General features: G+C 44.8%; 1 protein-coding gene across 1 annotated transcript in view; it reads right to left on the bottom strand.

Annotated features, from left to right (window-relative positions):
• Positions 1-27,711, bottom strand: part of LOC135216964 (intermembrane lipid transfer protein Vps13-like) — an 840,085-nt gene that overhangs the window by 39,848 nt on the left and 772,526 nt on the right. Inside the window, 1 exon segment of the mRNA XM_064252490.1 lies at positions 25,774-25,935. Within this exon segment, the coding sequence (XP_064108560.1) occupies positions 25,774-25,935 (162 nt within the window).

The raw sequence follows: 27,711 nt of genomic DNA, 5'->3' as shown, positions 1-27,711 counted from the left end.
AGACAAGTACTGGAGGACAGAGGAATGAGAATAAGTAGATCTAAGACAGAATATATGTGTACCACCACTGGAGGGGGATGATAGGGAAAGTATTCAGCTTGGTGGAGAGCAAATAAGGAGAGTTGATAAGTTTAAGTATTTGGGATCTTTTGTTAACGCTGGAGGAAGTATGGAAGAAGTAAAACATCGGGTACAGGCAGGCTGGAACAACTGGAGAGCGGCCTCTGGAGTTCTTTGTGACAAAAGAGTGCCGCTTAGGTTAAAAGGAAAATTTCACAAGACGGTGGTAAGAACAGCAATGCTGTATGGTACGGAAACAGCAAGCATGAGAAAAACAGAGCAGAAGAAGATGGATGTGGCAGAAATGAGAATGCTTAGGTGGATGTCTGGGGTGACAAGAGAGGATAGGATCAGAAATGACTACAGAAGGGGGTCAACTAAGGTGGTGAAGTATCAAAGAAAGTGCAGGAGGGGAGGCTGAGATGGTATGGACACCTGTTGAGGAGAGATGAGGACCACGCTGGGAGACATACTATGGGGGTGGAGGTGCAAGGAAGAAGAAGAAGAGGGAGACCAAGAAAGAGATGGAAGGACTGTGTGAGAGGAGACTTACATGAGAAGGGAATTGATGAGGCAGAAGCGCAGGATAGAAATAGATGGAAACTGCTCATCCGAAACGGCGACCCCATATAAAAATGGGAATAAGCTGGGAAGAAGAAGAAGATGCTGTTCTCTCTGATATTTTTTTTTACTTTTGAGAAATTACAATTACAGCTCACATAATATCTAAAAGATATGAACTAAACAATCCCTGAGTATATTTAAAGACAAATATAAACAAGATGTAATGGGACTGGGAGATCGCACCTTCCCCCATGAATTTCATAGCAGACTTAGCCTGCCGCATATCACTGAGCTGAAGTGTCAGTGTTGCCATAAAGTCACCTATAGCCCATTTGAGTAATTAAAATGTTTTCCTGCAAAATTCATTCAAATATTGTGGTCTGAAATATGAACAACAGACAATACCCAATTATTACCAATGATGGAACAGCACTTAAAAAAAGCCAAGTTCATACCTATTTATTATTTACAAAAAAATACTAATAGTAATTAAAAAAAAGAAAAAATAATTAGTAATGAGCACAACAAAAGCAACCTTCTGCAAAGGAAACTATCTTGGTGACTATTTACTTAAGTCAAGTACACTTATGCCAGGTGGCAGCAGTCACCCACTTGACAGTGGAGACAATACGAATAGGTCTTCTGGAAAGTTTCCGGCTCATGGGGGAATGAGGTGTGAACTTCTGCAAAAGGAAGGTTGGGAATTTCCCATTCTTCAAGGGTTGGAGACTGAGTTAGATTAGGTTGAGTACAGTTCTGAACTATGTTGCTCAGGAACGACACCATGGTGGTTTCTAGCAACATAAGGTTTTCTCCTTTGGAAAGTAACATAGTGAACATATGTCAGTACATTATAACAGATCACCGCATAGGATGTTTTTCCTGTGGGAAAGGAATATTCCTTTGACAGAGTGAGCATGTCTCTGTTAACAGTGTAATTCCTTTGACAGTAGGGTAAGTAGGATGGGTCCGAGTAAAATGTATTATCATAGGACATCCTTATGGGTTTTTCTATAATATCATCCACTTACTTGAACACCTATGTAAGACCTCTATACTACATGGTTCTCGCTCTTTGACCAGGCGGAGGATTCTATTTGGGATACTGGGAACAACTGGGAGGTTATGCAGGTCCTCTGTTCTACCTGTTTGTGATGGTAATTGCTTCATAGCAAAGAAAGATAAAGGAAAGGAGAACGCATTTTCGAGAAGTTTGGCAGCAAGGAGGTTTTCGCGCCACTGTTGGAGGCGCCTATGTTCGTGGTTGTTCCAGAATCGGCAGGAGTGTTGTGGATCTCGTCGTTACGTGAGAAACCCTGCGATTTCTGATGCAATACCTCGTCTAGATTCATCTAAGAAGTTCTAGAAATCCCTGGAGTCTGTGACGTTCGCCGTAGGCTCCGCCCCCAGAGTGCTGTATAAATACGACGAACGAACTTTGGAAAGCAGTGATCGTAAGAGAGAGAGAGAGAGATCGTAAAAGAGAGATCACCAGTTAGTCACAGAGAGCCACAGATTAGATTATCAGTGAGAGATCAGCAGCAGCAGAGATCTTCCGTGAGATACGAGAAAAAGGAACCGACGAAGTATCAATCAAAAGAAGTTGTTCGAGAGTTGGTTGGATATTGGTCTAGTCGTCTTCCGGTGTGGACGGCCGAGTTGTCTCTACGTTGAGTAGACTTCAGAGAAGAAAAGGGGAGAATTCCTGCTTTACAAGAAGATTAGTTTCTGCAATACGGAGTCAAGAGGACATCCGCTATCGCCGATCTACTTTTATGAAGCCACCTCTTCGAAGTGCCAAACTGTTTAGCAAGTATTCTTATTACCTCACTGTTTCCCCCAGTTCATGCAGAGTAAGATTCTATCTGTTTATGTAAATAGGAGATACCATTCTGCATTTACCTTTGTTAGTAAGCTTGTAAATAAACCTTTGTTGTGTTAGTGTTTCTTTCTATATTCATATCCCCAGTTTCAGCTGTTTGTGTTATATTTTTTTTTTTATTATTTTATATCGAACCTGAAGCGGACCTCCCTCAGAGGCCGTAACATTGTCTCTGAGATATCTAAGAGTCCGTAAACATTGTCTCTGAGATATCTAAGAGTCCGTAAACATTGTCTCTGAGATATCTAAGAGTCCGTAACATTTGTGGCGACCTTGCCAGGATATCAACACCATAACAGTTTGAAACAGGGAGAATATAGAAAGAATCAGAATGAGAGAGATGGTGAAAGAGTTTATTGAGTTAGGCAAGCTACTAGGTCTAGAGGGGAATGATCTCCGTGAGTATGTTGAAAAGAAAGAAAGAGAAAAGTATGAGAGAGAGAGAGAGAAGTAATGAAAATGCAGCAAGAGAGAGACAATGTGTTAATGCAGCAGGAAGAAAGAGAAAGAACGTATGCATGAGTAAATTGCTCGGTTAAGGGAAAGTACTCGTAACAGTCGGTCAGGTGAGAACGGAAACGAAACTGATAGGTTAGGTATGAGTGCAGTGTTGAAATTAGTACCAAAGTTCGATGAAGAAGATGTTACGACATATTTCATGTGTTTTGAGAAGTTAATGGAACGAGTAGGTTCTCCTAAAGAAACGTGGACTTTATATTTGCAGTCAGTTTTGAGTGGTAGGGCACTTACTGTGTATAGTTGCATGTCTAAGGAGGAATGTGATAATTACGATATCGTGAAAGACACCGTTCTTAGCGCGTATAGGTTAGTACCGGAGGCGTACCGTAAGAAATTTAGAAATTTGAGAAAGGATGAAAATATTACGTATGTAGAATACGGTAAGAATGAAAATATTACGTATGTAGAATACGGTAAGAAGTTAGGAAGGCTGTTTTTTGATTGGTTAACTTCTGCTAAGGTTGATGATTTTGATAGTTTGAAGAACTTAAGTGTTGTTAGAAAACTTCAAAGATAACGTGTCCCCTGAGATTAAACTTTATATAGAGGATAGGCGAGAAGTATCTTTTGCAGGAGCAACTAGGCCTAGCTGCCGGAATATAGTCTAACTCATAATTTGAGTGTTAGTAAGAAACGAAATGATCCTTCGTCTGGTAGAGTACAAAGCAGTCAAGGTTTCAGTCCTAGTAATAGCAATGCGAGTAGAAGTGACTATTCCTGTTATACATGCGGAAAACCTGGTCATACGTCTAAGGTTTGTAAGAGTAGAATGGCATATAGTGGCTCAGAATTAACTTGTTTCCGATGTAATGGGAAAGGGCATTTAGTGAGAAATTGTGCAGCAGAAAGGAAAGGACGGTAAGAAAACCAGTATCGCTAGTTAACCTTCCGTCAAGTAGGGATGATGTGATGAGAGAAACTAGGAAAGTTTTTTGGTTGAATTTTCTGTCGGAAGGCGTTTTTTACTTCTCTTGGAGGAGTAGATTCGAGAGAAGTAGTCTTGCTTCGAGAAACAGGGGCCGCTGTCTCACTGATTCGAAGAGAGTGTGTGCCGCCGGTGCAGAAATCAGTATGGAAGAGAAAAGGATTTTGACGTAAGGAAAAATCTATTTCTGGGCGATTGGCTCGTGTCGCAGCGAAATATCCTTTAATCTATTATTTCTAGGGTAAATGTACTAACAAAACATAACCAAGAGAATAAATAAAATAAAGAAAAAGGTCAGTATGACTGACTCGCTCACCCTCTAGGAGGGTGTCGGTATGAACACTAGGCGAGTGAGACCACTACCACGAGCCAAATGCCAATAGAAATCTCCCACTACAAAACCCTCCAAGAGGGGAGCCGTCCCACAGAGGGAGCAGCTCGTACTACTACTACACCATCCCATGCTTGCGACTGCTGCGCCTCTAGTTGCCATCCTGAAGTTAGCAGACAATCTTGAGCGAAGGGATGGGTAGGGGGGGTATTTCGCTGGCGACGAGCCAATCGCCCAGAAATAGATTTTTCCTTACGTCAAAATCCTTTTTCTGGGCTCAGCTCGTGTCGCTTGCGCGAAATCGTACCAGAGAAACAGCACAAGATTGTAAACAAAGTAAAATAAAATATAATAAAACAAAATAGGTCTCAAAAGAAAGATACAAAATAAAAGAATGAATATAATTGCTAAAAAGATACAAGTACACAGTAAAGCAAAATCAGAATTATGCTTAAATTACCCTTAAATCTAATTATGTTAATAATATAAGGTAATTTACATATATACAGATAGGTACAATGATTACCTATCACAATAAACTTCTGTGGTAACAAACATGTATCAAAAATAGAAATAGCAATTAGTATAATTTACATAAAATATTTGATCAATGATAAAATAAATATCTTAGGAATGTATATGACTTAATATACAAAACCCGTAACCATTGCATTATGATGTATCCCCTAGCATAAAATAAGGGGATAACATCTATCAGATCAGTATGGTAATCAGATGTGAGTGTCCCTAACCAGACAAAAGGGGCACTTATACAATCATAAAGCAGCTAAGACACCAAGGTAAATGTTAATGAACAAGGCAGGAATAGACGAACTGTTGGGTGAGGCAGGTAGAAAGGAGGACTGAATCTTCTACTATAATCTAGCTAGAGTCAGGGGAAACTATGTTACCCGCTGCTACTGCTGGGAATTTCAGAGCTTCCAAGGACTTAAGGTAGTGACGTTTGAACACTGTCGGCGATTTCCATCCGGTATACTTCTTTAAAATCAGCAAAATTCATATGTTGGAAGTAATTAATTGAGGTGGCTACTGCCCTGACATCATGTGCTTTTGGAAAGGAGTCAGGATTGGCTTGTTTGATAAAGTACAGGATTTGTTGCCTGATGCCTTTAGTGGATAAAGTACCACCTTTTCCCTCCTAAAGAGGGGCCCCGATGAGGAAGAGGAGGTCCTGGATAGAAAGGCTCGTAAGGTTGAAACCGGACAAAGGGAAACATCTTGTGGAAGGGGTAGTACCTTCCAAGGTTCCCACCTCATCAAAGGATCTTCATTCTTTGCTAAAAGCTACGTTCCGGAGAAAGTAGCACTTCCCCCGTGGGAAGGAATTGAATATGATCCGGATCTCTGGATAAAGCCGACAGTTCTGAAATTCTTGCTCCTGAAGCTAGGCTTAATAAAAACAGAGTTTTTCTTAGGAGCATCATAAACGAGCATGTGTCATTATCGTTTCGGAACCAGTTTTAGAACATCGTTTAAGAACCATGAAACTGACGTAGGCCTGACAGAGGGCCTAAGTCTAGCACATGCTTTAGGAATAGACGAGAAATAGGTATCTGTCAAGTCTATGTTAAATCCAAATTGAAATATCTTTTTCAATGCTGACTTGTTTGTCGTAATCGTGCTAGCTGCTAAACCCTTTTCAAATAAAGATCTGAAAAAGGATATAGCAGAATTAACTGTCATGATTCTGATAGTCTGACTTCTCTCAGGAAGATTGCTAACTTTTTGACGGCAGCATCATACTGCCTCAAAGTTGAATCCCTTTTATCGGATTCCAGGAAAAGAATATTCTGAGGGTCAATATTCGCATCTCTTTTTGCCGCAAACTTCATGAAATCCATAAAGTTAGGGTTTTGAGAATCCCTGAGGAAGCGAACACAGTCTTCGTTTGTACTGACTGGGAGAGCTTGGGACTGGGATCCGAAGTGGGACGAAGACCCAGTTCCAGATCAGGGGGTACCAATTGCTCTTCGGCCAGTCTGGGGCTACTAGAGCCACTTGACCCCTGAATGTCCTGAGTTTTGTCTAAGACCTTCATAAGGAGATTCACTGGAGGGAAGACGTAAATCTTCTCCCAGTTGTTCCAGTCCAGAGCCAGGGCGTCCGTGGCGTAAGCCAGAGGGTCCAGGTTGGGGGCTACATAACACGGTAGTTTGTGGTTCGCTTGTGATGCGAAGAGATCCACCTGTAGCCCTGGGACTCTTTGAAGGATCCATTGGAACGAACTCTCGTCTAGAGACCATTCCGACTCTAGGGGTACTGATCGGGATAGGGCGTCTGCTATGACGTTTCTACTCCAAAGCTATGTGGGTGGAGGAAAGATGCCAATGAATTTGTCTGCCAGGGAGAAGATGGCTATCATGACGTGATTTAGATGACGTGACTTGGAGCCTCCTCTGTTTATGCAATGTACTACCACTGCGCTGTCCAAGACTAGCTTTATGTGGGAGTACCTGGTGGAGGTAATCTTTTCAGAGTCAAGAAGACTGCCATTGCCTCCAGTACGTTTATATGGAACTGACGGAACTGGGGTGACCAAATTCCTTGCACCTTTTTGACCTGGGAGTACCCATCCCCAGCCGCTTAAGGACGCGTCTGTGTGGATGGTAATCCCTGGTGGAGGGAACTGAAGAGGGACTGACACTGGACAGATTCTTGACTTTTGCCCACGGCCGAAGCCGGTTCTTTAGAATCAGAGGTACTGAGGATAGCTTGTCCCTGGACCTGACATTTGCTCGAGAGCGCCAGATCCTGGTTAGATCTTTCAGTTTGGCTTTCATTAAGATGTTCGTTACTGAAGCAAACTGGAGAGAGCCGAGGATTCTTTCCTGAGCTCTCCTCGATGCTAGTTTGTGACTTAGAAATTGCTTGACTGACTTCGCTATTTCTTTCCTTTTGGTGGATGGAATCGACAGAGTGTGTGAGGATAGATTCCATTGAATGCCTACCACTGAAAGTTTGACTCTGGGGTGAGTCTGGACTTGGATCTGTTTATCTTGAATCCTAGATATTCTAGGAATTGGATCACTTTCAGTGTGGCCTTGTTGGCATTCTTCGACTGATGGGGCCCAGATCAACCAATCGTCGAGATACGCTACTACCATAATCCCTTGAGCTCTGAGCTGTTGCACTACTACTTCCGCTAGCTTCGTGAACACCCTGGGTGCCACGTTGAGCCCGAACGGGACTACCTTGAAGGAGAACGTCTGGTCTCCTATCTTGAATCCCAGAAACGGACGGAAGTGTCTTGCAATAGGGATATGATAGTAGGCGTCTGTAAGATCGATAGAGGTGGTGACGGCCCCACGGGGAAGTAAGGTCCGCACCTGTGAGATCGTGAGCATCTTGAACTTGTCGCAGCGGATGGCTAAGTTTAAGCGGGACAAGTCTAAGATTACCCTTCTTTTGTTTGAGCCTTTCTTTGGGACGCTGAACAAGCGACCTTGAAATTTTAATCTCTTGACTTTGACTATAGCTCCTTTCTGAAGGAGGTCCTCTGCGTACTCTGTCAATTCCTTGGAAGGAAGTTGACGGAAAGGTCTGGCTGGAGGTGGGTTCGTCAACCAGCTCCAACCCAGCCTTTTGACACTATGCTCTGAGCCCACTGGCTGAAGTTCCACCGGTGGCGAAAGTGAAACAGCCTCCCTCCTACCTGAAGTTCCTCATTGTTCTGGTAACCCCCTCGACCTCCTCTGAAGTGCTTTCCCCTATTGAAGGGGCCTCCCGATCCTCTCCCACGAAAGGACCGCTTACCTTCTGCCTCCCTTGTTCGAGCGGTCATACTTCTGAGAAGCTTGACTCTCGAAGGCTGGATTGTAAGCTGGAGAGATGGCGTATGAGGTGGAGGGTTGAGGCTGAGGGGATATCACATAAATAGGCTGTGATTGACCTTTAGACGTGGAGGGCTGAGCTGTCTGCACTAACGGCACTGTAGGAACTTGTTGAGGGAAGCGCGGCTGCTTCTTTTGGTAAGGTTTGGAAACGTCTAGGCTTCCATTTGTCCCCTTACCTTTTTGGTGTCAAGTCTTGCCTTCTCCTAGCCGTAAGACCCCAACGGTCCTTAAGGCTTTGGTTCAACCTCGTAGCCTCTGCTTGTACTTCCTTTACCATAGCCTCTGGGAAGAGATCTGCGCCCCAGATATTAGAAGAAAGTAACCTATTCGGTTCATGCCGAATGGTTGCCTCTAGCAATACATGCTTTCTGCAATTTGTTCTAGCAGTGGCAAACTCGAACATGTCCTGACTGCACCGTTTGAGTCAGGGTGCTTTGGTCATAAGCTTAAAAATTGGTTCTGAACCATAAGCCATGGTTGCTACCTCAGACATAGCCATCAGGTTGATTGACCTGGCTAGTCGTGTTTTCGAGTCAAACACTCCGCTTGAATAAGACTATCAGGGAGCCTGGGCAGCTTTTCACCAAACTGCTCCATAGCACAGTCAGGTTTGAGTTTGCCAGCTGTGAAAGTGTTAGGCAAGTCCTCCCATAATTCTCCAATTGACGGGAGCAACGGAGAAGTGGGGTCTGCTTTCTTTCAGCTGAGGCATGGGTTCCCCTTTCTGAGCTGCTGAGATGGTCGACCTCGCTATCTTGGTAAGGAAAGGGAGCGGGGTACCTTCGTCCATCGTGAAAATGGTAAAGGGACTTTTGAATGGTTGGATCTTGGTATTCGAACAGTCCATGTCGTCTAGACATCTAAGCCATTCTCGTTGGGCCTGGTCCCGAGAATAGAGGACGGTCTCCTTTGGTACCCTGTCATCTCTAACCATAGCCGAAGGCGTGAGCCTAGCGTAGCCTATGAAGGGAGGCTGTAGGCCTTCCGGGTAACTCGAAGTCCTCTATTCTTCGAGTTCCAAACTCCGGTACGGAGATGAGACCATCTTGGAAGGGAAGGGGCATATGACGCTACTCTCCAAGATTGTGCAGGGAGAAAAGGGGCAGCGAGTCATACGGGGAAGCTGAGATCCACTAGTGTTAGAGGTTGAGGGAGAGGCAAGAGGGGCTTCTCTAGGCCGGCTATAATAGTATCCTGAGAAGTTATCCTATCCGACAGGCGAGATATCATATGTTCCATACTCGTCTTAAGGGAGCCTACCAAGTCGCCCACCTGTTGCAACAGGCCAGCATTGGTGTCCAGAGCCGGAGCGCTGCGAGGAGTGGAGGGGAGACTCTGAATAGGCACCAAAGGTAGTGGAACTGGTGATACTGCCGGGGTGCGGGATTTCTCCTTAGGCTTACTCTTTGAGGACTTTGAGCCGGAGCTAGACCCTTTAGACCTGTCTTGGCCGGATTACGAGCCGGAGACTTACGCGAAGAAGAAGACGAGGACGTCTTCTTCGAGGACGATGACGTCTTAGTCAAGGTCATATGCTTAGACTTGATCTTAGGCCTAACCGAAGCCTCTGGAGGAGTATATAACTCATCACCGGTAAAGCCTGGGAAGGATGGTGAAGTTGCAGGTAGAAGAAACAGTCACTCCCAAGGGGGACCCTTGGGTACCTGCATTACTTACCTCGACCAACAGGTCGTCTATACCTACCATAGGTTCAACATTTATATCCAGGGTTGCGACATCCGTGGAGATATCCTGGTCTTGTTCAGTCAAGGAGGCCGCCAGCTGTTGTTGGATAAAGGCAATAGAGGGGTCCGCCTCTACCCCGGGTCGACGTACCCAGTCGCCTTGCCTCCGGGGAAGATTAACAAAGCTAAACGCTTCTCCAGTATGTAGGGCTGACCCTTGGCGGCGTTCTTGCCAAAACCTCCGACCCAGGCCCGCAGGTAGCCAATGCCGTATCTCTTACTGCCGGAGCCTGTAAGAGAGGATATATTTTAGATTTAAGAACCACTTAAAACTAAAACTTAGGATATAACTTAAACTAGATGCCTTAAGTTAAAGTAATGATGAAAACTTAAGAACTAAAAGAAGCGGAGCGGCATGCGGAGATGGTTACTTACGCCTTCCAAAAGCTGGCTCACCAGATCGTAACATATGGTACACGTCTCATGGTACCAGACCTGGATGTCCCCGTGCTGGAGTCGCGCATGGAGCATGGGACCGGCAAACTTCGTGTCCACAGGGGTCCTGAAGTGTAGCGGAACATCCCGGATGCTCACAGTTGTGGCCTGTAAGTGGGAAGACACATGAGTATCTTAAAGGGGTAACACTTACAGACTAAGGACAAAAGAACTCCGTTACGTAGCGGAGCTCGGAAAAAAAAATTGGGCATAACCCCTCCCTGCATTGCCTGAATAGGCTATAATCCCGGAGAGATCCGGTAAATACTAAGGGAGGGGTGGGGATGGTTTAAGAAACTTAAGATAAACTTAAAGATAACTTAAACTCCTACATGCAAGTAACCGGACTAGGTCCAGTGAAGCGGAGTGTAGTAACTCAGCAATACGGTACGGTTAGTAAAGACCTATTGTATGCTCCGGTCCAACTATGGTGGACTATACCCTTCCGCTGGATATCAGGACTCCGATAGGGAGGAGCTCTAGTAAGGAGGGAAGGGCGAGATGACATACAGACTCGCGCTAACCCGGAGCGACAAGGAAGTAACGGAGGGGTGGAAGGCCAGAGCCCCCCACAACGTACCACCGGCCGAGCCGAGAAGCGGAGAGGTCGGAACCAGTCAGGGACTGTCGGACTCCCAGGCCCCTCCGGTGGAGGGGAAGGGGGAGGCAGGCTCGGGCATGCTGGGCGAGCAAGGACAGACCGACCCACCCCCACGCCCGACTCTATGGGAGAGCGGGAGAAGGGGGAAGGGGGACTGAGGCAGGCGCCTGGCTGACTCGTGATCACGTAGTGACCACGAGGCGTAAACTAAGATACGGTAAACCAAGGCCTAGGCCAACCAACTGATCAGAGAGAAGCTATCGGGAAGCAACCAGAACTGAAAAAGCGGTGGTAGCATATAGGCCCATAGGGCGAAAACCAACTGATCAGAGAGAAGCTATGAGGAAGCGACCGAACTGATCAACGGTAGACTAGGCTCTACGAGCCAGGACCTAGGCTAAGCCAGACGCCAACTAACCTAACAATAACAAAACATAAAAATATAATATATAATAAAAATGAAAGAAAGAAGTCAAAATAGCAGGAGAAAAAAATCCAGGAGTGTGCGACTAGCCCGAAGGCAAGTCCTACCACTCCAAAGCTAGTCATTGGGGCCGATACTAAGAACCTGGACTAGGGTCTGGATAGAAAAAAGCCTACATAAGGTGAAATACATACATGTATAACAACTTGAGTAGACGTAATAACGCGGATAATCAAAATAGAGCGTAAAATAATAAGGGATGTTCTAGGTATGGGAGACCAAGAACGAACCCAACATGCGGCAGGACCATGCTGCCATGCTTCCAGCCCCCGAGAACGTATCTATACCTAAAAACGGCAAATACCGTCTCGGGGACGGAAAAAACTCGCTAACCGTAAATACTGGTAGTACTTAACTTAGCTGCTGCAATAGCTGCACGCTCCATTATCGAAAAAAATTCCGAAGGAAACGGGCACAAAATACACAGAGAGAAAAATAGCACTTGTGATCGTGCGAGCTAACGAAAAAGGAAGGCCACTAGAGGCGCAGCAGTCGCAAGCATGGGATGGTGTAGTAGTAGTACGAGCTGCTCCCTCTGTGGGACGGCTCCCCTCTTGGAGGGTTTTGTAGTGGGAGATTTCTATTGGCATTTGGCTCGTGGTAGTGGTCTCACTCGCCTAGTGTTCATACCGACACCCTCCTAGAGGGTGAGCGAGTCAGTCATACTGACCTTTTTCTTTATTTTATTTATTCTCTGGTATGTGTTAGTACATTTACCCTAGAAATAATAGATTAAAGGATATTTCGCGCAAGCGACACGAGCTGAGCCCAGAAAAGTTATGTTAGGTGGATTTCCTAACACGTGTGTTCTTTGTCCTTTGTTGAAGTTGAATTTAGAAAGTCAGGTAGTGTCAGGAGAAGTAAAACTTGCAGTTGTGGACAGTTTGCCCGTTGAAGGCGTTAACATTATTGTCGGTAATGACTTAGCTTTATCCAAGAATGTGAATCCTGTTGTGAAGAATATTCCAGTGCCTGAAATGGTAGTAACTAGGTCGGGTTTAGATACAGACGTAGACTACGGTGATAATAAGTTCGTGGATTCGAACGAGTGTAAGTTCGTGGATTCGAACGAGTGTAAGTTCGTGGATTCGAACGAGTGTGAGTTCGTGGATTTGTACGTGAGTGAGTTCGTGGATTCGAACGAGTGTGATAGAGGTAGCGAGGTTGATAGACCGGACTCTATCGAAGTTGACAGTGATAGCCAAGGGGAAGGCGTAGCTGTCGAGAGTAACGTAGTAAATGTGCCAGTATCTAGTACTAGTTACGGTGATGAATTAGGCTCTAACGTTTTGGATAAGGATGAGCTAGTCAAGTTGCAGAAAGAGGATGAGACACTAACCCGAATTTTTGAATCTGTGCTGGATGATGATCTCAATGTGTGTAAGGAAACTTTTTGTGTTAAGGACGAAGTTTTGTGTCATGTTTGTCCTAAGCCAGGTAGTGAAAGGGGAATCACAGGAAAATTTGTAGTTTCTAGGAAGCTTCATGAATTAATTTTGAAGTTAACACATGATGAGCAAGGACATTTGGGAGTAAATAAAACTTTCAAGTGTATTAGTAGGGCATACTTTTGGCCTAAGATGAAAAATGATGTGTGTTTAAGAGATTTGCTTTAAACTGTCATGAATATCAAATTGCCGAGAAACCAAATCAAGTAATTTCCAGAGTTCAGTTGTGTAATATTCCTTCAGTAGGCGAATCTTTTGAAAAATTTTTTATGAATATGTTTGGAACTTTGTCTAGAAGTAAGGGTAGAGATGATTGCATAACTAATCTTGATTATTATAAAAACAATCTAAGAGATGTTTGGCAGCTTGCGGAGGAGAACGGAAGCGCTTGGCAATTAGCGAAAGAAAACCCGAACGGAAGTAAAGGGGAAACTGAAGGAAACCCTCATCTTCGAGCAAAAGAGAGAAGTTTGTGTGAAAGAGATAAAGTTTTAGTACTAGTCCAGAAAGAAGGTTCCTCTTTATCTCATAATTTCGACGGACCTTTTTCAATTTTAGAGAAGAGGGGAAATATATATCATAGAATTAATGTGGGTAAGAGTAGAGCAAAGTCAGTAAAATGACAATTTGTCCAAAATTGCATTTTTCCTAACTATACAAAACTGAGGTCCTTTTACAATAGGAAGGTACTAGCGGCAGCTGGATAGGTCGTAAGCTTTCGAACAAGGGGTTCGGTAGTTAACTGCTTGTCCGACAGGCGCGCGCGCGCGACTGGGAGGTAAACAAATCACTTTTGCTTTTGGCCCAAGGAAAAACTGCAGAGTGAGGGGTGGCATGAGGTGGGACTATGTGTAAAAGGACCTCAGGTTTGTATAGTTAGGAAAAATGCAATTTTGGACAAATTGTCATTTGTTCCGACACGGCATACAAACCTTCGGTCCTTTTACAATAGGAAGACTCACTTCTTGGTGGGAGGAATCTGAGTCTTTGTGAACAGACTGGTGTTCGCCCAACCTTGGAATGCCTCCCTGGTCGTAAGAGCGAGGGAGGGATCCAAACCTCTGTCCGATTGATCGGGGTGTGCACCGATCAATGGTCAGACCTCTGGACCAAGTACTAATAGAGAGGCAAGCGTATCTCTTCGTACCAGCAAACAAGAACAAGTTCCTATTTGCAAGAGGCAACATAAAGTTATGGTTTGTCTCTTGTTGGCATCCACTTCCTCCCCCTTGTAGGAGGAAGGTGGTGGAATATTCGCTCCCATCCCTAGTGAAAGGGATAGGATGGGGCTCTGTCGAGTAGCTCACCTGCACCTCGTCCTTATCCAGCAAGGTGATGACCGTATCCCTCTACCCACCCACTGGTAGAGGGGGAGAAAAAGATAGGAAGAGAAGCCAGTCACTCTCTCATTCACTTATCTATTCTTACAGTCACACCAGGACTCGATGCTGTTCAGCCTGCTAGGGTCTGGGTTAGCTACACAACGTGTTGAGCAGCACCACCAAGGGTCCCAAGGAAAAACGATCCAAGGACCTGTGGGCAATATCCAAAAGGTAGAAGGAGGTGCCAGTGGTCTGGTTGTACCAGACCCCTGCCTTCAGTACCTGCGCCACGGAGAAGTTCTTGTGTAACTCGAGGGAGTGTACTTCTAGGTCATCTTGGTGCTGACGAAGAGTCTTCAACACTCAGCCTGGGATGTCGAGTTTCTTCAGAAAGCGCGGTCGCGCTTTCACAGGACAAAGCAGCATCTCCTTCGCATCGAAGGCGGTGAAGTCCATTAGGGAGGGGATTGTGAAGGACTCTAACCGATCGTCAGGAACCGAAGGGTTCCGAGTCTTCGCTACGAAGTCGGTACGAAATCGAGCGTCACGAATCCCCATCCCCTGGGTGCTTGACTTCGCAGGAAAAGTCATGCAATTACCTCAGAGGAAAAGAAGGGAATGGTCGTATGACCTATCCCTCTTCTCGACTTCGGTGATGTCCTGTACCCATACTGGTCTATCCATCTGCAGCGAAGTGTCTCACATTCTCCTATCCCCATGCAGTGAAGTTCTTCTTCTCGGTAGTGGATAGGACACCGACACTCAATGGTGGGTGTCGATGGTATGGGTACTGTGACAAGCCGTTAGGACGAAGAAAAGACTGTTATGGAACAACCGAACTAAGTCCACAGCGAAGTTCGTAACTGACTTGGGCGCTATGACAGCTGCCGACTGACTGCGTTCGGTTACTTCGGTAGGAGGCAAGTTGTCCAAGCACCCGAGCAAGTCACGTGACCTTCGCCTTAAAAGGGTTATGCCAAGAGACTAAACAAATAATTTGTTCGTCACCGATGCCAGAAGGCGAGGTGATGATTCTCTTAAGGCATGTGCCCAACAGGCGAAAGTCAATTGCCTTCTAGAGACCAAGGTCCCTGATGGCAAGATATCTCATAGTATAGTTGATTCTCAGCTAAGGAGAAACAACACTATGTGTCGTTGAAGACGAAGGTGTACAGAAAATGCAACCTACGTCTTCACAGCTGAACCGAGAGAAGGATTCTCAAGATTCTGAACCTGTGCTACAAAGACTGAGAACGCTAACCGCTATTCATTGCTGTCCGGTGAGGATCGTAGTTGCAATAAAAGCGGAGCGCTTTTCAGTAATGAAGACACAGGGAAATACTGCCTGAAGAACTGCTTCTCATGGGCTGAACATTTGGAAGGTAGAGCTGTCAGGTCGGAGAGTAGGCGCATGTCTTCTGACACATCTGTTTAATTCGGGGCGACAATGAATAATTGCACACCTACGAATAAAGGAGATATTTGAAGACCAAACTCAGATGTCTGCAAAAATCATTCGCATTATCGCGGTGCGATGCAGCGGGAGACTAGTACAGACTTCTGTTACCGTGCGGTAAACAGAAAGATGGAAGAGTCCAAGAGATATCTGTTGAAAATTCTCGCAATGTCGAAGGCGATGAAATCGAGCGTCACAGCAGTAGATGGTCCTTCATTATTGCGAGAATCCCCGTTAATCAGAGACCTAAGTCCATGATTGTTGGGTAGAGATACGGTTCGGTAGTCAATCAAACCAGGGGAGAGAGAGACGTAACCGACCGTGCATCTCGGAGACCTAGCTGATACTGAGCTGCTATCAGGCAGTTCAATACGCAGCAGCTCTCGATGACTCGTCATCCTGAGTTGCCAGTTAATCCCTTCCACGAAGGAATGCGTTCGGCTAGAACCATCGAGCATAAAGAATACGCTCGAGCAATTATATTTAAACGAAACGGTTTTCGGTAAATACAAAAGCTGATTTGGTGTTGTCGTGACAATACCAAGTATCTAAAATCGAAACTGATAACTGCTGGGAGGTTGCAGGCAACCCCGAGTTGCAGTTCAATTAAGATACAATTAGTCTCGGTCACAAACCGTAGAGTTAACTACGGTATGCGCCTACCCCCCGGACAATTCAACTGTTAAAAGAATCATGTCGCGAGGGTAATATACGTAGTATATTTGTAGGTTCTGTACCACGACCTCCATCCTAAATTCTTTTCCCCTCGAGGAATGAGAATAAGGATTGGAGATCGACCGCCTTCGTTCTCTAGTCAAAGAGAGTGAAGGAGAAGTCTTTCCTAAAGGAAAGCTTCAATGGTGAACAGAATACCGAAGACGATAGTTCAAGCCAAACTGGAAGTTCCCGTCCGCTCTTCTCTATTCCAGGTTAATCGTCTACTGTGAGATACTCTTCTTTCAGCAGCAGTCTTCTTCCAAATGCTAGAAATTACAGGAATTCGAGCATAAGCGAGGTTCCCGATTATCGTGTAACAATTATCGGGGATTCTCGCTCACTTTGGACTGTGGTCTCGCCTAAGTGTTTGGAGATCGTAAAAAACTCGAACACTCTAAGTGCGCTAGAAATTCCGTAGAATTCTAAGCACTCTGCGAAACCCCCACCGAATTCGTCAAACGATATCGGCTGGTGGTCCTCTCGATTCCCGTAGAAATCGAGAAAGGGGCAGGATCCCTCCTCAACGACCGGGGCGGGTTACGTTCAGGTAGGACCCGAAGGTCCCCCCGGTAGCACGGCCCCTAACGTGGGATCTTTCAGAGAAATCTCTGTAGGATCCCTCCCCTTTCCCTCGTAGCCGTAAGGAGAGAGGGAATGGGGGAGGAATTGGATACTGGCTCGCCTTCCCAGCAGAACTAGCAGTTGGAGAAGAAAAGGAGCAGCCATCGCCTTACGGCGATGGCCTCTCAGAGCCTGGGAAAACGTATCGTCAGGAGAAAACGTTTTCCCGAGGAGGGTTACGAACTCATACTGTAGGTAAGGGTCTGCCGCCACTGTGAACGTCGTCTGGGTGGGGCTGATCGACACCTGACAGGAGAGAGCCGATACCGTCCTCCGACTCATTCCAGTCCTCGTCGAGGTCGAAACCTCTCAGGAGGACCGAAGGGGTATTCAAATACGGTGTCCGAAGACACGTAGAAACACCTCTATCGCAGTAGAGGAGGTGAAGTAGCTTGTTCGACCGGCCAGAACTGAGAGAGCCTTCTTGTCCGGAGACGCGAGACTACCTGGTTCAACACAGTCGCGGCAGACCCACCGTCGATTTGGGTTCCCTCTCGGGCCCCAAAACGACTCGAGCCGAGACGTGGCTCTGCTGGTGGGAGCGGCGATCCTTCCCCGAGGTCGTTGTGCTGACGAATCAGCGCCATAACCTCGGCAAAGTTCCTCTGGATCTCGGAAGTCACAGCATCTTGCAGAGTAGGACCGTTAAGCCCTTCGAACAAGAGCATATTCCGAGAACCTTCCTCCTAAGAAGGGGGAACAGCGACAGCCCTCTCGGTCTTCTCCATCCACTTGCGCATACGTCCTGGCCGGTCCAAGAACCGTGCCTGGCACGTAGGGCGTCGTGGTGGGATCATGAGGGGCGCACCCCTCACGATCACTCCTCAATACCTCGCTCCTCCCGGTGTAACCCGAGGAGGTTGAAGGTACGGGAGAGGCAGACCTGACGCTCCCTCCTCGCTCGCTGGCAGAACCAGCAGGCTTCGAGGGCTGCAGGCGATCGTCAACCCGCGGTGGCGATCGAGCTGCAGGCCTGGTCGAACCGTCTCTCTGTGGAGAACGGCTGGACTGAGCACAGCGGCCCCGATCTCGAGTGTCAGAAGAGCTGGTGCTGGTTGCCGTACCCGATCGCTCTCTGTGAGAGCGACGGTCAGGCGACCTGCAGGCTCCACTGTCACAGTGAGACCGGTGCTTGTCCTCACGGCACGTCACGTCGCTGGTTCCAGCCGTGGCTGGCACCGGCGAATGGGGGGACCTCTTCCCAGCCTCAGCCCGTGGCCGGTCGTGGACCGTCACGTCATCCCGGGTAGCCAGCTGGTCGCCGCGAGAGCGAGAGCTGGTCTGGTGAGAGTCGCGTGAGCGGCTGTCACCAGTCTTCCGCTCTGTGCCGTGAACCTGACGCTGAGCGGGCTCAGAGGTCTGGTTCCTGGCTGCACGGTCGCTGGTAGGTGACCGTACACTCGGTGCCTCTCGTTCGCGGGAGGTACCGAGTGTACGGTCACCTACCAGCGACCGTGCAGCCAGGAACCAGACCTCTGAGCCCGCTCAGCGTCAGGTTCACGGCAAAGAGCGGAAGACTGGTGACAGCCGCTCACGCGACTCTCACCAGACCTGATGCAGTGGCAGAACCACTGCCCTGATGCAGTGGCAGAACCACTGACACCAGGCGAGGAAGTACCGGTGTTAGCCGGTACCCCTCTGGTCCCTGTAGTCTTCTTCCTTGCGGAAGAAGAGACGGGCCCCGCTCCCGAAGGAGCAGGAGGACCAGCGGAAGGAACCCTCCCGTCCCACCGAGGTGAGACGGGTCCAGAGAAGCTCCCGAGGGAGACTTCTTAGGAGGGAGGAGGCAACCTTCTTCTTCCTCGGCTGTGAAGCCTTAGAAGTCGAAGGGGAAGAGGCGGCAGCCGACGACGATGAAGAAGATGAAGGCGACGTTCCTCCTCTTCTTCGTCAGCTTCCTCAGGACAGACGTAAGATCTGCCATCCAGGGCGGAGCCGGGGCTGCTGTAGCCGAAGCCACAGGGCCCGGACGCACCTGTACAGACAGACCAAAGTCTGGGGTAGTACCACCACGAACAGGGACGACGTCAGCAGGTATGGGCATCTCAGGAACAGCAGGCACAGCCAGCACAGCATCGGAAGGGACAGCCAGCGCAGCAACGGCAGGGACAGCCAGCGCAGCAACTGCATGGACAGTCAGTACAGAATCGGCAGGTACGGCAGGCAGCACCGGAAACACAGGAGGTGGAGCAGCAGCCAGCAACATCCTGGTACCGGCGGCAGGTCCAGGGGCGAGCTCTAGGGCAGCGGAAGTGTGGTCGCGGCAGCGCGGCAACCACGAGCGGCGGCGGCACGCCCCCCTCTCGGTACGGCGAACGGCACTTCACAGCGGCTGTAGGCAAGACTGTTACCACGTGAGGCGAGTACACCAGGTGAGGAGGGACGTCGTCACCTGGAGTCGATATCGTTGTCGTGGTCACCACTCCATGGGTGACCGCAGCAGGCCCAGACATAGAACCGCCGCCCCTGGACACTGGGCACGCCCTGCAAATCGAAGGACGCCCATACCTCACCAAGGTCCACCCTCGTGGCAATAGCACCTGCGGAAATAACAGTAGTAGTGATTAGTGGGGGGGAAGTCCCCTCGCACGGGGGGGTGAGCCCCACACCGAACGAGCGGAAGACCCCGAATACAATTGTACATCGGGCACCGAGCGCCCTCCCCCGCGCTCAACGGATCGGGCGAAGAGAAGAACCCAGATAACCTCCCCCCCGAAGGGGAAGGGCCATCTGTGGGAGCTGAGCGCGTGGGGGGGGGGGGGGGGGGGGGGATTCTCGTTCCCCACCCCCACACAGCACCCATGTACCCAACAATAATAATAAGAGCCCGAGAGCAATCGTGCCCTCGGCACCGAATGCAAGGGCATAAGGATCAATTCCCTGACTGAGCGGAACTTGAACCAAAATAAATATTGATGCAATCAATAATAGAAGGAATAACATGAAAAAGAATCTTGCATTACGATTCACTTCACAATGAATAAGGGCTCGGAGCGAGCGCATTTGCGCCCTCGGTACCGAGCGCAAGGGTATAAGGATCCATTCCCGATTATGAACGGAAACCTTGATCCATAATGAATTGATGCAATCAAAATATATATGAAAAATGAAAAAGAATACTGCGCTTGCGATTTCACTTCATACAAAATAAAAAGGGGAAGGAACAATTCCAGGGAAATAGCGGAAACATTGATCCAAGTAAATAATGCAATCTCAATAAAATATGAAAATGAAAAAGAACTGCACTTGCGATTTCACTTCATTCAAATAAAAAGGGGAAAGGATCAATTTCCGGGTAAGAGCGGAAACTGATCCAAAATGAGTATTGCTACAATCAAAATAAATATATGAAAATGAAAAAGAATACTGTACTTGCGATTCCACTTCCATACAGAATAAGTTTTTGTGCCGAGCGCATTCGCTCGGCAACGAGCATACAGGTCAAAAAAAATATAAATGAAAAGGGCACTTACTTACGATTTTCATCTACACATTTCCAACCAAAATATAAGCTCGGAGCGAGCGCTCTCCCGCCCTTGGCACCGAGCATACACAATACGAGGATCATTTCTGGGAAAAATGAATTCCCGCACTTACGCCCTTCAGTCCCGGCACTCGGGTAATCGGAGGGCGTGGAGAAACCAAGATCCTTTAATTCACAATTGAATTCAATGGAAATAAATATGAAATGATTGTACTTACAATTCAGTTTCACTAGATAAATAGAAAAAGAAAAACACAACCATGCGAAAGCAACGACGATGAAGCGGGCAGAGAGCGATGATACACGTCTACACGCCAGCAGGCCGAAAGCAAAAGTGATTTGTTTACCTCCCAGTCGCGCGCGCGCCTGTTGGACAAGCAGTTAACTACCGAACCCCTTGTTCGAAAGCTTACGACCTATCCAGCTGCCACCAGTACCTTCCTATTGTAAAAGGACCGAAGGTTTGTATGCCGTGTCGGAACAACGTAATTTTGCTTCAGAATTATAAACAACGCCCCGTGCCGTGGCCTCCACCCTGTGTAACAGTGTTACTGAGTGAGATTAGTTTTGAGCCAAACACAATAGGTGTTTTAGTATTTATATGTTTTAATCAGAGTTCAGAAAATGGAAATAGTAAGAGAGAAGGATAATGTTATAGCAGTAGCCTCTAGAGATATTTCTCTGAATGAGTAGCCTAATAACCGTTTTCTGTTATCGCACGAGAAAGTGTGTGAGTGGGGAAGTGTGCGTGTTTGACTGGATTGAAGCTTTATGCAGAATTGTTTCCCCGCTGTTTAATTTTTGCTTCTTTTTAGAAAAAAAAATAAAATCATTTGATTTCATTTTTTTTCTCTTTTGGGGGGGGCGTGTGATGGTAATTGCTTCATAGCAAAGAAAGATAAAGGAAAGGAGAACGCATTTTCGAGAAGTTCGGCAGCAAGGAGGTTTTCGCGCCACTGTTGGAGGCGCCTATGTTTGTGGTTGTTCCAGAATCGGCAGAAGTGTTGTGGATCTCGTCGTTACGTGAGAAACGCTGCGATTTCTGATGCAATACCTCGTCTAGATTCATCTAAGAAGTTCTAGAAATCCCTGGAGTCGGTGACGTTCACCGTAGGCTCCGCCCCCAGAGTGCTGTATAAACACGACGAACGAACTTTGGAAAGCAGTGATCGTAAGAGAGAGAGAGAGATCGTAAAAAAGAGATCACCAGTTAGTCACAGAGAGCCACAGATTAGATTATCAGTGAGAGATCAGCAGCAGCAGAGATCTTCCGTGAGATACGAGAAAAAGGAACCGACGAAATATCAATCAAAAGAAGTTGTTCGAGAGTTGGTTGTATATTGGTCTAGTCGTCTTCCGGTGTGGACGGCCGAGTTGTCTCTACGTTGAGTAGACTTCGGAGAATAAAAGGGGAGAATTCCTGCCTTACAAGAAGATTAGTTTCTGCAATACGGAGTCAAGAGGACATCTGCTATCGCCGATCTACTTTTATGAAGCCACCTCTTCGAAGTGCCAAACTGTTTAGCAAGTATTCTTATTACCTCACTGTTTCCCCCATTTCACGCAGTGTAAGATTCTATCTGTTTATGTAAATAGGAGATACCATTCTGCATTTACCTTTGTTAGTAAGCTTGTAAATAAACCTTTGTTGTGTTAGTGTTTCTTTCTATATTCATATCCCCAGTTTCAGCTGTTTGTGTTGATATATTCTTTTTTTATTATTTCATATCGAACCTGAAGCGGACCTCCCTCAGAGGCTGTAACATTGTCTCTGAGATATCCAAGAGTCCGTAACACTGTTCCAACATATCCTAAACAGAGGAATGGGTTCCAATATTTGAGTTTGACCCAAAATGTGTGGACGATAAGGTTTCATCTTAACACAACCTTCTCTGCCAGGTTCATGAGGAGAGATACCACCAATCAGTAGAATTGTTATCTCAGGTCTGGATTTTGTCCAGTACCTGTTTTCAGACTAAGAGATCTCAAGAGTTTGTGGGTAGACCCACAACTCAGATGTAAGACAACTCAAGGGTTCTTTGTCCCATATATACAAAATAAGCCGTTTCCTGTGATTGCTGTTATAAAAGGAGGTTCTCTCCAATCAAGAGTTTCTGTTCGAGGATAAAGATCTTGTGGATCTGTCTTCAGAACAGAGGAAAGTCTTTCTGTTTTTTACCCGTATGGGGATACAGATCTGACTGGTGATTAGGTTATCTGGAATATTAACATCACTTCACACTAGGTAATCTTTGTGGTTCAAAAGCTTTGAGCTGGGTTGTTCACATAAGAAACTCGGACCTACTACGTGAGAACATACTTTGTAATTGATTAGTCTCACTGGAGTAATAAAGAGTCCATGCGTCAGTCAGGTTACACGAAACTGACTTTGGGAAAATGTTTTTCCCGCTGACCTTGGTAAAGTGAGAGTACCCCATAACCAGGTTTTTTATGTAAATTCAACAGTAGTTGGGACCAATAGTTTTTCCAGTTTGCCCCAGAAGTCATGGTAAAAAACCACTATCTCATGGGTCATGATGACAGATCTGCCTCTGTTTTTTAAGTGTTCATTACAGCGTGGGGTTTGTTTTTAACGACCTTCAAGAGTGTCTGCCTTGACTTGTCAAAAGTACTCCTTGGTTATTTAAAGGAGCCCATCACCTAGAATGTAAATGTGGTAGATGTTAGGTGAGCACAAGCCAAGCCAAGGAAGAGCAATCAGAAATTTCCATGTATTTATTATTTGAGGCTATGAGGCAAGCCTACTCCAGGCAAGCCTACTCCTCATTGTCAAGTCTGTTACCAATTTGAGGCATACAGAAGTACATGTCATCAGAGGAATATGTTCCTTTCTGACATTTATGAACATACCTGTGCAAATGATGGGAAATGTTGATTCATGGCTGTGTCAAACCACTTTCACGTTCTTCTAAATAAAGAAGATTACCCACAGTTCATTGGACACTTCATTGTGAAGTTCTGTCAGGAAGTAGCATGCTTATTCGATATGCTGGTTGGACGAAGACTTTTTTTGTTGGTTCAGGCCGAGACAGGAAAGTAGTGCCAAAGAACCGTATTCAACAGAAACAAGAGTCTGATGACGCCAGGAAGGCAAGAAACCATGACGTTAAAAGAATGAACTCATATTGGGCAATTAAGACGGTGTCTGTTCATAATATTTTGAGAATTGGTTCAAAGTTATGTCAAACCATTTTTTCAATTCCGTTTACATAAAGGATGTTGCCCATAGGTCCTTGGACACATGTTCAATGGATCCTTTGGTGGCTGCTCAACAAATTGTGTAACTTATCCAGCACCCCTGGCAGGTCAGTTAGTATCTTGTCTAAGATGAGGGTATGAAAGTGAAATGGATGAGAATGTCTCTTTCCTTTTCAATTTTCTTTTTCTTCTTTACTTATGGGCAGTAAGCAGAGAGTACTGTCATAGGCCGGAACGGACAAGATACTGGTGAGAGAAGTAGCCATACTGTTAGAGTTATCATCAGTGTATGATGCCTATCAGTAGCAAGACATACCTCTCTTTAGCAAAGGGGACAGGAATGATAACAAACCTACATAAGTAAATACGTTGGTTTGGTAGTAGAACAGATACATTCTTATCTTCCTCATATGCAATGAACTATGACATTGTATAGAATCCCAGAAGTCGGAATCTATGATATTCACATATATCTTAGATTCTGAAATACTGGTCAGTTGTTTCTTAGAATACTGTTATTCAGAAAACTGACCAAGGGTGGCAAACCTCCAGTTGGTTATTAGTATTTACCTCCCACCAAAAGTAAGTCTGTGCTTATGTTAAGACTGAGGGTTTGTTTCGTATATGAACAAATGACAAATTTTTTATCAATTTGTAATATACATAACTAACTAACCTGAGGTCTTAACATACAAAGGCCCACCTCTAACTAATGTTAAGACCTCAGGTTTGTTAGTTATGAAAAATACAAATTGATTTAAAATTTTTCATTTTAGCTAATTATGACCAATGGATTCAACTAGAAACAAACTTTATTATTACAGTTTTTCATTTTTCTATGAGACATGTCAATAACAAATAAGTGCCACTCTCCTAATCCCATCATTCTAGTAGTTACACAAGGTGTATACAAAAGAATGACAGGCATTCCTTCCTACTGATGGTTCTAATGTATCCTGATGGCTTTAAAAGTTGTCTGGAATTTTACACTGAATGAAGGCTAATTTTGGATACCTTCCTTTTTTTTATGATCCTGTGGAATGGCAGAACTTGATAATATAGAAATCTCCACTAAAATTTTTTAATATGGTTGGCTTCATGAATTTCAGTAACGTCACAGGATATCTACAGAGAAATCTAACTCCAAAACATATCTTGTTAATATCTGTGATAAACAAACAAGAAGCTACTGGCATAGCTGTTTGTGAGACAAAGTTGCAAACAAGTGACATAAAGCATCTTTATTAAATAACATAATGATGTTAATTAAGCAACAATATTATAAGAAAAAACATTGTGGAATTGCCAGATACTCAGTAGCTTGCCATGATGTGTGCCAAAGTTCATAAAGCCAACTGTACAACACATAATCAAAAGTCATGTCAAATGTGCTACACTGTGAGTACGAGTAGTCATCTTTCAATGTCTAGTAGTTCCAGCTACCTTAGGAAACCTTTGCAAAATTACATATCATGCTTATTTTGTATTAAACATCATTCATCAAACTTCATTTCCAAATACACGCCATTATCTGTTTTACTTGCAAGCTGATTCATAAAAGCAGCAGCAATAGAATAATACATAGAATTAAAAGAATAAAAAGCAACAAGCAACAAACAAGCAAACAATACATTAAACATAATTCTGCTTATCAAATACCTGCACTGTAGGATCATTAATAGGAACTTTTAAATACAGGATTATAATTCCCTCCTGTCTCTTGCATGAAGATGGGATAGTACTTGTTTTTGATTCAGGAAGAGGGGTAATTCCTTGCCAGGGAGCAGAATTATTGGCCCTACCAGGTAATATATTGGGAGAAAAAATATTAGATATTCCTTGCCCAACACCTCGTCCAGCCTGGGTAACACTAGAACCAATGGCACCCAAAACCCGTAAGATACCCTTCTGTTGACCAAATCTGCTAGTTCCTGTAGTTCTCAATCCTGGCTCTGCAGATTTACTTGGATATTGTACTGAACCAGTATTTCTACTAGCTAGTTGTCGAGAATCATGCAAGGTAGTACTAGTTACATTTCTAAAGGAACTACTAGGAAGTACACTGGTTGGATTTGGCCTCTTTTGTAAATCCTGTTGGAAACTTACTTTTGCCTGGTCTGGATCATTCAAGTGAATTACTTTCGAGTTGTCACCTCCACCAAATACCCCCAGTACTCTTTTTTTTTCTTGCTTTACTGATAAACGAAGTCCTTTAGGGGTAAGTACCGGTGGTTCAGAAAGTTCTTCATAAATGTGAACCCAATCCACCTAGAAGAAGAAGTAAATTTCTGAGCAGTGGAAAGTAAAATGCCTATTAGTAATTCCATTGTGAAAGCTTGATAAAAAATAACCCAGACACTACAATTAAATAGTAACAGTTAGAATACTCTTTGAAATTCTTAATAAAAAGTCCCCACTATGCACTACTTTAATTCAATTGATATAACAAGATACAATCTTACTTTCTCATTAAATAGATTTTCTTACCCGAGATAAAATCTTTATTTGTAATTGGCAGGATAGCAAGGACAATATAATTACTGTATATATAACTAAAATAAAATGCTCCATTACTCCAGGAATTAGAAAACATGTGTTATTAAAATTGAAGTAGAATCAAGAGACTACAGTATGGTTGTATTTGTTGGGCCAGCTGCTGTTCTGCACGGTAATTAGGTAATCGTGGACTATGGCTGGTACTTTATATTTTTTTATTGTTTTAGTTTACAGTATGTTTAGATGGTATTTCATTGTATGTATTCTCCCCAAAAGATGACAGGTTACTATAGGGATACTGGGTGGCTTGCCTTCACATGGAGAGCCGCTTGTTTTTTACCATTAAAAGTTACGACTGACATTCTCTTTTTTCCAGTACAGCTGGTGGTAATGGAAAGCATCTCAATCATAAAAGCTGGGACTAATGTATCAATAATGGAAACCCACTGTTTTCATGTTTTAATGGAGAGTTTAACTTCAGTACTACACATGCACATGAATACTGATTTGGGAAGGTTTGACAAGGGGAATATTATACTATTCACTGATTGGTAGATAAATCATATCACTGCATAACATGACCAACTTCTCTCAGTTCTTCACAAGAAGGCTCTATTCACAGATGTTATTGCTCTCTCTCTCTCACTCATCATCCATCCACCAAGATGAAAATATGAGTGTGTGAAGTTATAAAAGTGAAAAGTGGGAATATTTTTCAGATTAGTTTATTTCACAAAAGCCATAATATATTAATGAAGTTAGTACAGGCGGCCCGCGGTTAACGGCACAATCACTCAACGGCGAATCGGTTTTACGGCGCTCGTCAAAAATATTCATTAAAAAAATAAGGCATTTTAAAGGTATCTTTACGGCACAAATTTCAGTTAACAGCGCCGCGCCGTTGTCTAACGAGTTCATACATTTGTAGAAATGCCGTTCAGACCATAAAGGTTATGCAAATTATATTAACAAATTTTATGGAGAGTTATTACGTAGGTATTAGGGTAAAATATATGCCTCTGACGCTGTTCTATGCCGAAAATATCGAGTTACATAAGTGCAAATTTAGCTATGGATGTGTCGATTCATAAATGTTCATGCTTTTGTTTATAATGTATATGAAAATGTATTACGTGAAAGGCATTTTTATTTCTGTACAGAAATATGATACAAAGGCAGCTTTTGAAACTGCCCTTCACGTTATCAAATACGATATTTTTTCATGTTCTTTCTTGTAAGCCGCCGCCTGCCGCTCTTCCGAAAATATCGATTTAAAAAAAGTGCAAATTAGCGATCGATGTGTCGATTTTATAAATGTTTATGCTTTTATGTTTAAAATGTGTATGAAAATGTATTACGAATAGGGTATTTTTATTTCTGTGCAGAAATATGATAAAAAGGCAGCTTTTGAAACTCCCCTTCAAGTTATCGACTACGATGTTTTTTTTCAAGTTCGTTCTTGTATGCCGCCGTCTGCCGCTCTTCCGAAAATATCGAGTTAAAAAGAGTGCAAATTTAGCGATCGATGTGTCGATTTTTCAAATGTTT

The sequence above is a fragment of the Macrobrachium nipponense genome, chromosome 7 (genome assembly GCF_015104395.2).
Source record: "Macrobrachium nipponense isolate FS-2020 chromosome 7, ASM1510439v2, whole genome shotgun sequence".
NCBI classification, from domain to species: Eukaryota; Metazoa; Arthropoda; class Malacostraca; order Decapoda; family Palaemonidae; genus Macrobrachium; species Macrobrachium nipponense.
This window is presented reverse-complemented; position numbering and strand designations above follow the sequence as displayed.